Here is a 16,751-nt window from a genome sequence, read left to right as displayed (position 1 = left end):
AGGTGAGATTGTTTTGTTCTGTATGAAGCAGCAGTTGTTGATCTGAGAGTAGACACTGCTGGGATCAAAGAACATTATGGAAGGGGAAGGATGGAGTTTAAATGGCACACAAAAGATTCAAAGCTAGGTATAACCTTCTGAAAAGAAAACACACTGGCAGGGACTGGAGGGCTTGGCGCTAGAAAACTATTTCAAACCTAATGTCGGTCACTGGGGAAATTTAGTGTTGTAATCTCATCTCAGACTTTGATTTTGCAGCAGAATCATGTATGATTGCAGGGCCTTAGCTGTTAGATCTCTTGTCCGTATCGCAACAATCCCACACAACACAACACCACTGGGAGTCTCTTGTTAGGAGCTGCTCCTAGTGGAACTAGGAAGGTGTTGGAATTTAGGATTGGAGGTGAAGCTTGCCCTTTCGATATCTTACTGTTGCAGGTGGTATTCACCCATTGTGACCATAAACATGCACCTCAGATTTTAATTTAAATGGGAAAATTTTAATGTGAGAAGGCTTCAAAGACTCCTAGAGTCATAAATCCATCTTCTGCTGTGGCTGTTGCTGATTTAATTGCTATTTGTATGTACTGCGTTTATCAGATGCTTATTACATATAGTTACTGATAAACATGAGGTTTCTTGTAATCTAACAGCAGAAGAGACACCAAAATGCAATAACAATGACAAGGTTTGTATCTGTAGTTGAGTTGAACACATTAATTATGTTTGTTTGTCTCTAAACTTTACACTCTAGGAAGCCTGAGACATTTTAGTCTAAATGAAAATTTGCCGATGAAATTGAGTACCTCAGTTTTTGATTGAAAAAAGAAAAGGAGTACTTGTGGCACCTTAGAGACTAACCAATTTATTTGAGCATAAGCTTTCGTGAGCTACAGCTAACTTCATCGGATGCATGAAGCTCACGAAAGCTTATGCTCAAATAAATTGGTTAGTCTCTAAGGTGCCACAAGTACTCCTTTTCTTTTTGCGAATACAGACTAACACGGCTGTTACTCTGAAACCAGTTTTTGATTGGAAAGTGTGAAATTAAACAAAGTTTGTTTATTATTGTGGGGTTTTCTAAAATTCCTTTGTTTAGTCTTGGCAAGAATTATCCAGTGATTTTTCAAATGTAAATTGTCAGGGACTGTCTTCTCTGAAGTCAGGATGCTACTTGTTTTCCATGCCAACAAAATGCTCTATCTATCTGTTGGGGAGAAGAGGAAGGAGCCCCCAAACGAGTCTGAGACAAATCTGAGGTACAAGTTTTTTGTGATGCAAATTAATAACCACAGAGATCCAAGCATAACAGACAAGCTTGCATCACTCAGCATGCTGGCTACTATGTGGAAAAGGGCTTCAAATCCATCCTTAGAGAAACCCTGATTCAGTGTGAAGCTGAAGCTGACCTCACCATTACTCTACTCTATCCAATTCTAACCTGACGTGATTCATCTCTCCACTGTGTGGTTCATTTCTGCCAAAGGATCAAAAATTACAGCCCTGATCCGGTTGGGTTACTATTGCCATGGAAAGCACGTAGTCAAAATGGTCGAGGAGTTCTGGCAGCATTCATGTGGAATGTAGCTTATGGCCAGAGGAAGGCAAAACAGGAGAATTTTGGTCCTACTTTGGACAGAGGTCCAAAACCAACACCTAGAGGCTATGTTGGATGCTGTAGAAATGCCGATAGTCTGTATTCTGAGATCTAATTCTTTGGGTGTTTGGACAACCAAATGCCTGAAGCAAATGTAACCACTTCTAACGCTCCAGAGAGCAGCAGTGGTGGTATGTGAGGGATTACTTGCTCAGCTGGTTGATGGAAAATGTGGCCCACGGAGATGGAAAAGAGAGAGTGAAATAAAGTATGAAAGATGGAAGACAAAATTTGATTTGCTCGGTTTTGACACTGGGTTTCGATGAACTCAAGTATGTCCTGCTCCCTTCTGATGATTAGGCCCTCCTGCTGTTGGGGAAAGCAGCTGAAAAGCATGTTGTGGTATAATTGGCCAAAAATTCAGACAGGATGAGTGACAAGTTTCTATGGGTTGGCACGCTTCATTTTGGAGAAGGGAGGGATAAAACAAAGTGGCTGGCTGAGTGATCCTATGTGATTGAATAGGCACAGCAGAGAGGAAAATTGTTCAATTGGAGTGGGGAAGTGTGCTCTGAGGAAGCCTGGAGTATTCCAGCTGCTTGTCGTCTCCACTTATTATCACCCACCGCACTTGCCTCAGTTTAGAGAATGTGGCATGTGTATAAACGCTACATGGGTTAGGGAGGTAAATACAGGAGACTGGCAAGCAATTTGGCCAATGGGTCTTTAGTCTAGGGGTTTATTTGGGAGCTGAGACTTACAAGTTTTTATATACAAAGTTGGTACTGTTGGTTATTTTTAATGAATATTTAATTACAGCCATACAACGAGGTCAACCAATCTTTGGAAAGGAACTAAATAGACTTTACTCTGCTAGTGGTCAGATATCATAAGTAAATTAACATTTAAGTGAAAATATTTGAAGCATGTAAGTAGAGACCTACTTAAAAGTACATGGTACTCCGTATGGTCTGACCTAATTCTGATTCATCCATTGACCTTGTTATATAAACCTCAGTGCCCCTTTTAGAGGGAGAGTAACAGATTACACTTCTGCATATTTATTTAGGAAGCTTAGTCTTGTGGGTATTCATACCCTAATTCTAGTGCTAAGTGCAATCACAACATTGATTTTTCTTTACTAAATGTAACCTACTTTATTCCTGAATAGTTTGCTTCTTTAAATGGGTTTTACATAATGGTAGATGTGAAGGCCACTCATCCTAATGCCCAATATTGTAGTTAATTAACAAATTGGTATTGTAGTCAGGGCCTTTTGTCCTCTGGTAGTGGATTGTATTCCTAACCTTGGCCAGATAAAGTGTCCCCCCCCTCCCCCAATAAACAAGAGTCCATCCATTGACTATTTTGAGCTGCATGGTTGAAAAAGCAATTTGTAACTCCTGAGGAAATTGTAAACCTAATCAAAATTCAAAGGCTGTGAATCCAATTTCGACTGACATTGTGCCATTTCAAAGCTGTTTTCAAGTGGAAGAGGCACAAAAGGTCTAGGTTGAAGGGCTTTTACCTCTCTTTCTTTGGTGAGATATTAGCACTTAAGCAGTGGGTGTTCTTCAGATTTGGATTTCAGGGGTTTTATCAAATTTCAGTTCCAGGGCTGCTGTTTTTTGTTTTTTTTTAATGAAGAATCTGACCAAAAATTTTAAAAAAAAGCTTCATAAATGCTCAAAGGAGAGCTGTTAGAATAGCTGATTTTTTCAGTTTGTGACAGACTGAAGAATTGGGGAGGGGGGGTGGGATTGTTTCAGGTGGACCCAAAATGAAAAAAAAATGCAATTTTTTTGGTGAAATGAAAATTTGATTTCAGTGGGAGTTAGGCACTTAGGTGCCTCGTGGGATTTTCAAAACACATATCTGCATCCTTAGGTGCCTAATAACCTTTGAAAATCTAGTCTTCAGAGCCCAATTTTCCATTGTGCTCTATGCCCTTTCCTCCAGGCTTCCACTGGGTAAGCCCCATAAGGACAATACGCCAGTGGCATGATTTAGAGCAGCACTTAGGTTGCTCTAACTGAGGCTGGGGCCAGGCTGTTGCAAAATCCAGGTGTTGTAATTGACTGCTATCCCCTGTACACACGCACACATGTACGAGAATCCAACTCCAAGTGACTTTTGTGAGTTCACAAATACTCTGGGGATGGGAACTGTATCAGTGCCTATGTAGATGGATAGGGGTCTCTCATTCTTGATGTCCTGTGATGAAAATTGATTGTCACCAAAATTGGAGGCATAAATTTTGCACTTAAGAGAATCTTCAATCACTTTATAAACTCTCTTTAATTAAACCTGACAACATCCAGTGCTGATGTTATTAGAAGCATAGGATGAGATTAACTAACGTGTCCAGGGTCACGCAGCAAATCCATGGCAGAAATGAAAATACAGATCCTAGCTCTAATCAAGAGACGACGTTCTTTGTATGGTAAAGTTTTCAGAGGAGAATTTCCTTACAATGGCCTTCTAGAATGAGAGGCCCCAAAACACAAAAAGCGAGAATATGAACCAACCCACTGTTATAATGCCACGGAACTACAAGTATATTAGAAGCAAGGAAAAAAGGCTTCTTTAAAGAGCTGCTACTGAAATTCATGCCGGTGGAAAGAGTCCAAATGAGACTCCTATGAAGTGTCTAAGCCCATGTACATACTACCTCTTATGTCACTCAGGGGTGTGAATAAGGCACCCCCTGAGCAATGTAAGTTACGCCAACCTAAGCGCTGGTGTGGACAATGCTATGTCGGCGGGAGAGCTTCTCCCACTGACGTATCTACTGCCACTCAGGGGCTGCAGTAATTAAGTGGACGGGAGAGCTCTCTCTGCTTCGATGCAGCTGTGCCGCTGTATGCCCGGTAGTGTAGCCATAGCCTAAGCTTGGGTTCCTAGGACTTCCACGGTGGGGCAAATTTCTACCGAAGTGAGGAATTTTTTCAGAAATAGGGGGAAGAATCCAGTGTGTAAATTTTCTTACATTCACAGTTGTCGTCATAAACCACCCCCAGAGAACCTGGCTTTCCCAGAAAGTTTCACAACATGAAGATGGTGTGATCATGATGGCCTAAAAGTCTGAGACTATGGAAATAGATATAGTTAATTGATCCTTTCAATAAAATTAAAAGGTTGCCATTGGTAGACAAAGCTCAGGTCTGCATTAATGTTATCCCTCCTGCTATCTTTACCAGGTTCAAATGGATTTTAAAACACCTTCGATACTTTCCTTAATGCTGATGTATTGAATTTTTTTGAGCTACATTAGGAAGGCCACAGTCATGAATTACCCTCTTCTAAATATTTCACAATCACTGCTCCCAACAGGGCCAAGGTGAAGAAGGGCGTGAATATTCTGAGCGTGAAGACAAGCGATCCCCGGCAATGGGACGTGAAGCAGGAGGTGGGGAATGGTGGAAAACATTCAACCACGACCGTTAGCTGTCAAAGGATAGCACCAAATTCAAGGAACAGGTAAGAACGCTCGCATCTGCTCAGCATTAAACTCATTTATATCCATGGTGCCACCTATTGTTTGAAAGACTGAGGGCTCATGTTAACCACTACTTAGTAGAGCTATTAAACTTACGGCCTGGAAATCTGGAGACACTTACATTAACTACGGTACCATCTGCTGATCTATAACTGGGCACTCACTTTTCAGACAATAAAACTTCTCCGTTTAAGCTGAAATGAATAGAATAGAGCTATTTTTTTTCCAGCATGAATGTCTTTTAAAGATCTTTACTGAGCATAGATTTGTCTGGCTTGATAGCTTTGATCTTGTTTCATCCGTGGTTGGTCCATCAAGTCGTCAATGAACTCTTCTATAATGAGCCTTGATTAACTCATAAGCATTAGTGTGGGATCATCATGCAAAGCTTTCGGTATTGACAATGTTCAGTATAATAGAAAAAAGTTTGGGTGGTTTTGTTTTTGTTGTTTTGTTTTCTTTGGTATGTGGACAATTATTTTCTCCCAGAATTCTTCCAATCTGAAGTCCTCTGTACCTGGTTGGGTCACTCTGAGATATACCAGAAGGAGGAGTCTGCCTTCCTTCTCACCATCAGGAGTAGACACTTACATGGATAATGAGTACATGTGATAGGATAAAACCAGATGAGGTATAAAAGCTGATGCTGTAGGCCATAAGCCAACCACTAACTGCCGGGGCATAGGAAGAAATCCACCCTGTGTCTAATGCAGCATTTCTTGCACCTTTTACTGAAGCATCTAGCCACTGTCAGACAGAATACTTGACTCCAGGAAGCACAGGTTTGATTAAAATGATGATTCCTATGCTTCTGAGTTGTATGTTTTTGTTAAGGGTTAATCCAGATGTAACATACCCGTTTGTGACTCTTTCTCAGGTCCAGTCTTCTCCAATTTCAGGCAATTAGAATTGTATCATGCTTTTCAATGGAAGTTAGGTTGGCTCTCATTGCACATTACCATAACGAATGTTTACTGCTCTCCTGCGGATTAGATCCGTGCAAATGTATGATCTATATAAAACCATGTGATGCTTGCTTGGGTTGGTGTTTCATTACTAACTCAAGTCTTAGCCCAACCTTGTTGCAGAGGGTCATAAACATTCAATCAACCTTAGGTTGGTTTGTGACGTCCCCTGCAATTGGTCTGAAGATTTGTGCAGTATTCCTCCAGGCACAGGGGAGTCGGAGGAAGTTGTAAACCTGTTTTTACTCTGTGCTTGAACAACGAGCGTGCATAGCAAATGGTAGACTTCCATAAAGTGTCGAAACATCTGAGGGGCTTACTGGCTAAATCCATCTATGCTAGGTATGACTGCAGTTAGTGGAATTTGAAATAGAGAGTTTGCAAGGGAAAAGAGGAAGAATAAATCATTTAAGCCTGCCAAATAACCGTGTTTGAAAAGCAAACGAGGGCTTTAGAATCAGCGTATAATGCCGAATGTATTTACAGCTGTGGAAATATAATAGTCAGGTTATCAAAACCCAAATTAAATCTTCTTAATCCAATTTGCATCATGTCTAATTAACCTATAAAAATATTTTTAACACTGATTATGCAAATAAAAGTGAATGTGTTAATTAACACCTCTTGCATTTGCGTACGTAAATAGCCCTTTTCTTTCAAAAGCATGACTGGGCTGGGTTTGAATAGAATGTTAATGCAGTAGGAAGAATTGGCTAGACCGAAACCTTGATGCCATTAGGTCTTCAACCACTGTGGAAGTATATACCAGCTAATGTACTGAAATACAACTTTTACTAATCGAAGCTGTATTAATGGGATTTCCTCACTGAACACAATAATGAGCGCCAGTTAGGTGTGTCTGTACTGATTTTCCATGGGGGATGCATACCGAGCAATGGACATAATGGTTGTTATTGAGTGTCATTTGGAGCCCTCTCGGTGCAAAGCACAAATTTTCTATTAAGCTAATTTAATTTGGCTAAGGATTGCAGGTCCCTAATGGAGTCTTTCTGAATTGCCACCAGTTTTTTCAAAGTAGCGTAGCCATGTAGCTTGTCTGTACAATGTAAAACACTCTGTTGCGTAAGGTCAGATTAGAGAATGTGAGGTTCTGCTTGGGAGTTTCAGCTTCCACGTAGTTTAAGCTTCTCCTGCTGAAATTCAGTGAACTTGTAAACTTATTTGAGCAGAGAAAGATGGTTTCCACGATTGGTGCAAAAGGGCTGTTAAAACGAAGCAAATAAAGCTTTTTATTTCTCAGACGCATTATGAAAATGGGATCCGTTCACACAGCTTGCCATGGAGATAATAGCCAGATGCACAGTGTGGTGTTTTTCCTCCTAGCTCTATCAGCTCAGTTCCAGTAAAGCGCAGAGGATCCGTTTAGCGGGGAGAGAGAAGGAGAGGCCTTTGACAGCTGTACAGTCTTCTCCCTACCTAAAGAACAACTGGTTCTCCCCTTGGGCTGTTACACAGTCCCAATTTGGTAGAACCACCCTGGTTCTCGGTGTGGCTTAGAGTACTACGAAATACAGTCTCTGAAAATTATTCTGGGCCAGCAAAATGAGATTGCACCCCATCGTTCACTGTGATCCACAGTGTTTCTTTGCAAAATCATGATGTTGTGATGATACAATGTTGGTGCTGAAATGACTTGTCGAGCACACACACACAGCAAAATCTGCCCTTTATGCCTTTCTCCCAGGCAGCCCCCATCACCTGGAATCCCTCATTTGCTACACCACCACACTTTGCTCTTTCAGATTCCTTAAAACTAAGGCCCTGATGTAGCAAAACACACAAGCACATACACACAGCAGTCCCTTGATTTCAAGTGCTTTGCTGAACTAGGAGATAATATCTTCCTAAGGGTCTGTAAGCACTACCGCTGTCCTTCAAAGAAGCATGGATGAAACAAAACGGATTGGAAATTTAAAAAACAAACAAAAAACAAACAAAAAAACCCCCAGATAAAACCTAAACAATTGTGGAAGTGACTAGATGTTGCTAATTTTCCCCTTGGCTAACTTTGCATCCTTCCCCACAACCCTTTATATGTTGTTTGTGTATTTATATTGTAAGGTCTTCAGGGAGCAAGGACTGTATATTCATATACATGTTAGCTTAATGTCTGATGCACTCTGGCATTACATAAACAATAACAAAAACCATTAGGGGGGTATTTTATTCCTACTTAAAATGATATACTATGAACTCCTGAGAATTTAGGTAAACCACATGTTCCCAGGCTCCATAAACTTGTATTCTGAAACCCCAAGGCCATAGCACATTACCTTCTGCTCATCAAGAAAGATTCCACCGTTAAAACAGAGTGACTTTTTGTTGCCAGAAGCAGCTTGAAACCAACAGTGCCTGTGTGCCCAATAACATAACCTGTTCTGAGCTCCATTTGACTCGTGATTAAGATAACAACCTATTGATTAGGGGGAGTGGAGCATAAACAACTCCTTTTGCAATTCATGTCCCTTGTCGGTTCTCTTTTCCAGGGGACAGTTGGCTGGACGGAAATGTGTCCTAAAGATAAGTGAGCAGATTTTGGTTGCTGTCTTAGCTACTTAAATGTCCTGATCCTGGTACATCATCTCCCTGCCATTCTGAGCACCAGCCTAGGGGCCATGTGGCCAGTTTAAGGCCTTCGCCATCCTCCCTGGGAATAGCCTCAGTGCAGAAGGGGGACGGATGAGAAGCCAGCTCTAAGTTGCCCCTTACAGCAACCCCAGACACAAGGTGTTCCAGGACAGATCAGCGGGGTGGAGTGGAAGGTGGAGCAGCATCAGCGTAGAGGAGATTGAGAAATTGTGGGAAGGGACTTGACTGGAAAAGCCTGTGCTCTGCAAATTCTGTCCTCTCCAAAGGCCCCCTAGGGACCATTGCAGCCAGGATGCAGCTAAGGGCTACTTTGGCTTGATATGGAAACTGATAGAGCCCCCGAAGTGCCTGAATAAGGCAGGCACAAGCTGCCTTCCTTCCGTCCTCGTGCTGGGATCTGGGCAAGGATGAATTTGTTCCATTCATGTGTGTGTTTGTGTGTGTGGTGCACGCGTGCCTCAGAGTCACAGCAGTCAGTGGTGGCAAGGCGTCACTCAGTGCTGGTAAGGGATTCCTGCTTTGTTGTCTAACACCACCACATTGGTTATGTATCTAACTGGGTAGAGGAAGTGAGTGTGGGAGAATGAAGAAACTTGTTAGAAAACTGACCTGATGGAAAACGGCTAGAATGTAACTCTTCATCCCCTTGGCACTGAACTTTTGAGGGACCTGTGGACTTATGGCTTTATAGTCATCTATCTAATAAAGAGCCATACTTGGGGAGAGTGCTTCCCGCTCATGTATGAGACTGCGTCACAGTCTTTAGTCCCATCCCCTAACGCACACAACGCGTCCTTTTAACAGTCTGAGAATCTCTGCGGTCGTACTGAATGAGCTGATGATGTTACCGAGTTGCATTTCATATCATCTGGATGCAGAGGAAACCAAAAAAGCCATTTGAATTCTCTGCAGGTCCTTGATCTATCAGCATCATATGAGGCCAAGTGACTCAAGCATGAAGCAAAAGAGCTCTTGTGATTAAAACAAAAACAAAAAAACAACAGGGCATGTGATCAGCGTGTTTCAAAGTAGTAACACATTGGGTGATAGTTTGTGTTTCTGGCTTTTTATTTCACTCGGAGATACGCAGTCCCCTCCAACATACACCCTCTCACATACCAGGGTATTATCTTAGAGCCTGGTTTCAGAGTAGCAGCCGGGTTAGTCTGTATTCGCAAAAAGAAAAGGAGGACTTGTGGCACCTTAGGGACTAACAAATTTATTTGAGCATAAGCTTTCGTGAGCTGTACTCCTTTTCATCTTAGAGCCTGTATCTTCTCCAGCCTGCACAGTTTGTGATCAGTTAACCAGGAATTTCACAAAGCTTTGAGGCCTGGTGGCAGTGAATCAAGCCACCTGCTGACCTGAAAACACTGAGGTTTGATCGGGGATCGCTGCTGCTTGCACTGTATCCAGATGTTTGGTGCTTAAGGATCAGGGTTTCTCTTTGGAGTTGCTCTTCTGTGCGGTACTTGAGTCAGGATGGCACGTACCACAGCTGTGATATTAGACAATGGGAAAAGACCACAGGATTTCATGGGATAAATTTACAACAGATGCTGGATTTGTGCCTGCAAACATTTGTATGCATAAACTGGCTAGTTAGCCATGGGAGAAAGCTGAGCGGCCACAGGTTTTTACTGCTGATGAACCCATGTGACTAGCAATTTCCTTTATCTAGAGGTTGCGTAGGAGCAAACATGGTTGGCTGAATATTTTATTTTAAATATTATGCACATTTTAGTGCAAATTAGGTGCAGCCCTTGGGCTACTGGGAAGGTACCAGTGTAACCCTCAGAGCTCCCAGTGTTGGTCATCCCTGAGTTGTACTGTGAATAAATAAAAGCCGTCTGTTCATAGTGACACATGGGATTGCAATTGTGTAGCTATCCTTAACATCAATAGATGCTAAATCCTTATCTGCGGCTTTAAAAGTATACCCTTCCCCTTTTATTTCCTTACCTCATCGAATTTCTCTCTGCTTATTTTCTCTGCAATTTAGGGTTAACCCCCCCCCCCCCCCCCCCCGCAGTGCCTTATACAGGGTAAACCACAGCAAAGAATCCTCCAATGAATCATGTGAGTGCCAGGACATCTGCACAGACGGTGGAGGAGCAGCCAGCTGCACATTGTAATAGCGTGTTTTCTAGGCCACAGAAGTCTAGGGTTACAAGGTTGCTTCCCCAAGGAAGCTTTCATGAGGACTCTTTCTTGCTGCTGTAAATGTCTGGAGGTATAAAGCCCCCTGAACTCTTCCCGTATCTGGGAAGGAAGCAATCTATTTCCAAGTCGAGGAAAAGCAGGGATATGTTCAGTGACTGTAGCCCCAGCCTTTATGCCCGCCATAGATGCTAAGTAGGTGCATGCACCTGCTGTCTTGCTGGAGAATGTCTGTCTGTTTTTCAGTCTCCTGCTTCTTTGGTGCTTGTGATGGGGCGGGGGGAAGCAGGCCAGCAAAGCAAGACTAAAGCAGAGTGAAGGGGAGCTCTCTTGAGCATTAAGGAAAAGTCAATTCTGTGGGAGTCCATGTGAAATGAGTGTTTTGCTGAGGCTACATTACATTACTCTTTCTGTTTCATACTTTGACTGATTTGGCTCTGGACGTATCAATCATCAGTGTAAGAATAACCACCACAGCTCTTATGGCAACAATCTGCAACCCTCCGAGGTAGATGGGAGGGTGAACGAACAGACTCTTCTTTGAAAGAGCTGTGTAATATCAGGAGTTTCTCCTTGGACTTCACATGGAATCCAACATAAATTTATATGGCCCGGGTTATTAGAAAAGGTTCAGGCCAAGGCAAAAGACAAATAGGGTCTGCATAGCTCAGAGGTCTTCAATCTGTGGGGTGTGCCCCCCTAGAAGGGTGCAGAGTAATGTTGCAGCGGTGCGCGGCTGGGGCCTCAACCAGCCCGCACAGGGCAGGGTTAGTGCTGTGTAGGTTCATAGAGAAGAAAATAATAACTAGGGATGAGCAAGCCGAACTGGATAAGATAAGAACCATCCAGGATCTCTTTGCAGGTTCCAAAAGTTCAGTACACACTTTATTTTTTATATTTGCCTCCTCTGCAATTGCTGTTTCTGTCTGGAAGCAGAAGGGCTGAAGCACCACAAGGCAGGTTGGTCTTAGAGCACTTCTGGCCCACCTATAAACATCACAAAAAAGCCCCTTCTCAGGAGATTTTCTGCTCAGGTTTGCTGGCTCAGCTGGTTTGCATAGTTCGGAAAAGCTTTTTAGGTGATTATCCAAACCAAATGATCTAAACCTTTTGTGGTTTGGCCATATCATGTAATATCCTGGCCCGGCTTAGAGACCTCAGTTCCTTCTGACTACCATCCTCGCGTTCCATTCTGGCTGTATGTATTCTGATCGTTGTTTTGTTTCATTGGTATGTAAACAGCACACAAACTAGAACATACTAAATTGAATTGGATTGTGAAATCACACAATAATGGCATGACTTTATACCCATTCCGTATTGAGAGACTGACTAAATAATAACTGTCATTCACAAAGTCTAGGGTGAGATTTTTTTCATTTTTTTTTAAATTTTTTGACAAAACAAGCATCTTTCAGAGTGACTAGAAAATGTACTTCTATCTGCTTTCCAACCTGGAGTCCCAATGACTTCTGTTTGGTGGGTGTGTTTTTTACAGAGCTCTTGGCATCAATAGAGCAGAAGTCTGACTGTCATCTGCATGTCTTTGTTAACTAGGCTATCTAGGGAAATCTCTCTGAGGTGCTGCACTTTCCTGGACTGACACTTCTGTTTATTTTCCTCTTTGCACATAAAAGCACAACTTCTGGTTTTAGTTCAGGTCAGCTCTTATTTATCCGTGTCACTTGGCATATTTGGGGATATTTTCGCAGCTATGATAATGCTGCCTTGTGATTTGGAAGAGGTGGAAAATAAGGGACAAAATGATGCATAGCCTGTGTGTGTGTGTGTTTTTTACAATCTTAGAAGCAGAAACATCTGCTAGAATCCATAAACAGCTGAGTTCAGCAACAGGGCACCATGCTGCTGAGCAGCTCTGCTTTCCTCTGTAACTTACGCAGCAGTGAAAGGAAATAAATCAGTCAGGCAATAAAGCATGAAGCAAATTGGTTGGTGGAGGGGGAGGGAACCCCCAAATCAACTCTTCCTAAAAGATTGAATAAGATCCCCATTAGTGCTCACTAAAGCAATCTGGATTATGTATCTTATAGACACAAGTGCACTCCACTGTCTCTACATGAAGAATTCCATAATAATAAATCTCATCTGAACTGTTCTGATTAGACTTAGACAACAGCACAGGAAGCCATAAGAGTAGGCCCCCAAGAGAAGTTGGTAGAAGTCTGGTTGCTTGAGACATTTATAACTGGACTGGACAACGCTCTAGGAAATATACTGCACTAGCAGGGAACTGAACGCAATGATCTTATAGCTTTGTTCCATCTCTAGCTTCTGTCAAGTCTGTGTCAATTAGCACACTGCGGACAGTGCCCTACCATAGTTTTAAGTATTAGCACATATTCATCTGAGACCCCTGCAGGTCCCTGGACATCACAGGCTGAGCTGGAGACAGGTGGATGGATTCTTTACAGTTATTTCATATTCTAAGTACACAGAAAAACCTCCGCACTCCCTCTCCTGTACGACTGCATGGTAATGGTGACCATTGTATGAGCCCTTCGCAAATTAATTATATATGTGCAAAGCATTTCTTAGAGTTACAAGTTAGTCATGATAGACTAATAGAACTGCTGAGTTAGGGCCAAATCTTGAGGCAGGTGCATCCCTGACATGGCACCTCTGCTTGTGTGGCTATAGGTTCCTTTTATTAGTAGGGCTGTGCCTTTGGCTCACCAAGCACAGCCATGCTTTTGACTTGAATCGCAAGTTCTATCTCTAGCCGCTCTTGTGCAGAGTTAGCTAAGTGATGTTATTTGCATACATGCAGCTGGTGATGGTTGTGCGTTACAAATAACCCAGCCACTCATAGATCATATTGCCTGCCTTTTCCGTTCATGCATCTATGATAGGGCCAAAAATAATAGCTAGGGAAAATGTTGATGTTTCTTCTTCTTTCCTCTTTTCTTTTCTTCCAGCTGAATATCGACACATTTCATTGATCTCACCCATGGAATCCATCCCAGCTGCAGTTAGTTGTAATGAGACTATATTGGAATGGCCAAGAAATTAATTTTATAAGCGCAGAAAAACGTTCAGTGGCACAATCTGAGCGTGGTTCTCAGGATGGTTTTAGGGTTTAAGGTTGAAGTCTAACCCTCAGGATGCATTTGATGGACCTAATTCTTCTCTCACTAACACCAGTGTTACAAAGGTGTCACTCCACTGAGCTGAATGGAATTACTCCTGATCTCACACATGTAAGGAAGAGGATAATCAGACCCCTCTATATCTGAAAGAGGTTTGTTTAGCGCCTCATTGCTAATATTCAACGCTGGTTACAAGCATGTTGTTTTGAGCAAAGGCCTCTATGCGAGGGCCTGCCCTTCCACTCAGGTGGTAGCTGAGTAACTGGCATGTTGGACCATACGTTGGCTCCATTGCGGTACAACACCAACCTGTGAAAAGTAAATTCCTATTCTTTAATTGCATAGTTCTCTCTCTTTCTCTGACTGTGAACGCAGTAGAAAGGACACCTTTGCTAGCCTGTGGCCTGTGCAAAGCTTTGCAGACTGGTGTGGGAGTATATTCCCTTCTTACATGCCATTGTACTGTTCAGCCATGGCGCAAGCAGAAGGAGCAAATCCCGCAAGGGTGTCGTGGTTTTTTTGCAGCACTTTTCAGCGCAAGAACAATGTGAGCGCTCGTGAAACCGTTTGACTAAATCACGCTATCTGTGTCACAGACTGACAAAGCTAAAAACGTTGACCGTTCAGGCCGGTAGGTTCCAGTTAACTCTCCCCGCTGTGTGCTGCAGTACATATTTCACATATCAAGGCAGAGGTTGGGTTGTCTCGTTTGACAAGCAAGGGTGCTAGCCGATCGTGGACAGGGTACTACTACAGCCGACATAATAGCTCATACTTATCTGAGATCCCTGTCGTTCTCTTGACGTAAATGACTATGGATGAAAGAGGGTTTCCTGCACTGGCTGACGTGGGGTCATCCTCTACCCACCACGCAGAGGCATCGGAGATACCAGAGTTATTTGTATGCAGTGCTAGCGTAGCTGTGTTGGTCCCAGACAAGGTGGGTGAGGTCATATCTGTTATTGAGCCGACTTCTGTTGGCGAGAGAGACAAGTGTTTGACTTTACAGCGGGATTGGCCAACGTGAGACTGAGAAGGAGACAGAATTTACCGATGTACATTGCCAAAGAGCCACAGTACCATGTCAGCAGCCTCCCACCCCGCTCCCAGCGCCTCCTGCCTACCAACAGCCCAGCCAATCAGCACTTCCCCCCCCCCCACCTCCCAATCAGCTGTTTCGTGGCGTGCAGGAGGCTCTGGTGGGGAGGAGGAGGAGCGGGGCAGGGAGGGGTGGAGTGGGGGCAGGGTGCATGGCAGAGCTAGGGGTTGAGCAGTGAGCCCCCCCCACCCCCCCAGCACATTGGAAATATGGCGCTTATCGCTTCAGCCTCGGAGTCGGTGCCTGACAAGGAGCCGCATATTAACTTCTGAAGAGCTGCATGTGGCTCCGGAGCCACGGGTTGCCCACCCCTGGCTTACAGAGAGCTCTTCTGTGTAAGTAGAAAGGTTTGTCTCTCTCAACAACAGAAGTTGGTGTCATGCTTTTATGAATGTTCTGGCTTTGGTTGGTTTCTGTCACATAAATGTGGTGGGGATGAGGAGAGGAAGGAAGAGTTTAAATTGAACTGTTTTTAATTATACTATATATCTCCTAGTGACTGGGCATGGTGGAGCTGGATGGCTCCATTTGTCATCAAGTTGGTCTTTGTGGGTTTGAAAAACAACTGATTATGCATCATTTACATATATATAATGACTCCGATTCTGTCCTGAGTTACACCCATACAATCCTATTGTTTGCAGTGGACTGTTTTTATGTAACCCAGGGCACAATGGGGTGTGGTGCATTTAAGATTGGCAAATGCATCCCCTTATAATATTTGCAGACCTTTTAATAGAAAATGCAATTGGATAATAGTGAATATGCAAATATTGACCACGCATTTTCACAGAGCAGTGTGTAACACATCCTCTCCTATCTGAGGCTTTTCCCTGGAAGCCTGATACTTTTTTCCTAGTAAAAACCACAGGAATCTGGCCCAAAGGAACTAGACTCCCTCCACCAGGCTGCCCTCAAGATCCCCTCTGCGGCCACCAGAGGAAGGACACAGCTTTTAATTTTTAGCAGAGCTGTGCTATTTAGTACATAACATATGGTGTAAATAGGTCACATAGTATTGCCTCTGAAATACCTTACTCCACCAAACATTACCTCTCCCAGGTTCCATCCTGGACCACGGATACACTTCTCTTCCATTCTTATTGCACCAATGTTCTCGTAGCACCAGCGTGAAATGAGTTTATTAAGGAAAACGTAAGCACCTGTTAGTCTCTTGAATGGATCCTGGGCTTCCGGTTGCAGTTAAGTTTCCAGGAGCGAAACCCTGGCTTCGTTGAAGTCAGTGGCAAAACCCTCTTTGACTTCAGTGGGGCCAGGATTTTGCCCCAAATGCTTTAGTCTAGGCTGAGTTTTCCCTTTTCTGAGATACAGCTCAACACATTGGCTATTTTCCTATCCTCTTTTGGCTCTTCAGCAGCTCACATGCTCCCTTTGCATGTGTATGTACATCAGCATGCGGGATTATAATTATTACAAAAGTGGTTTTAAGTAGCACCCATTGATTTTTAGTTTCCACACTACAAATTAATGGACTGAGTGTGCACTCTTTGTAATCAGAGCAGTCAAAATTCAATAATGACTCTGCCACGGTATCCGAGTGACCTCAGCCACTGAATCCTTTCCAATTTCAATTATTTGTAGGGAGAATAGCAGATTTAGCAATGCCGTTTTGTTGCGTTAAAGCAAAGTGCCCTGCCAACCAAAGTTTTTCTGATAGACCAGCCAACAAGAATTACAGTAGTTATTTCTTTCC

The 16,751-nt window shown here is 43.1% G+C and overlaps 1 protein-coding gene across 2 annotated transcripts in view; it reads left to right on the top strand.

Moving 5' to 3' along the window:
- Nucleotides 1–16,751, top strand: part of LOC125623221 (transmembrane protein 132C) — a 299,990-nt gene that overhangs the window by 163,321 nt on the left and 119,918 nt on the right. For both annotated transcript variants that reach the window (XM_075120017.1, XM_048822277.2), the window contains exon 3: nucleotides 4,931–5,077. In XM_075120017.1, coding sequence (XP_074976118.1) covers nucleotides 4,931–5,077 — 147 coding nt within the window. The remainder of the gene's footprint in view (nucleotides 1–4,930; nucleotides 5,078–16,751) is intronic.

This window comes from Caretta caretta, chromosome 15, assembly GCF_965140235.1.
Source record: "Caretta caretta isolate rCarCar2 chromosome 15, rCarCar1.hap1, whole genome shotgun sequence".
In the NCBI taxonomy this organism is placed as follows: domain Eukaryota; kingdom Metazoa; phylum Chordata; order Testudines; family Cheloniidae; genus Caretta; species Caretta caretta.
Note: the sequence above shows the minus strand (reverse complement) of the source record. Positions and strands in the feature narration are given on the sequence as shown.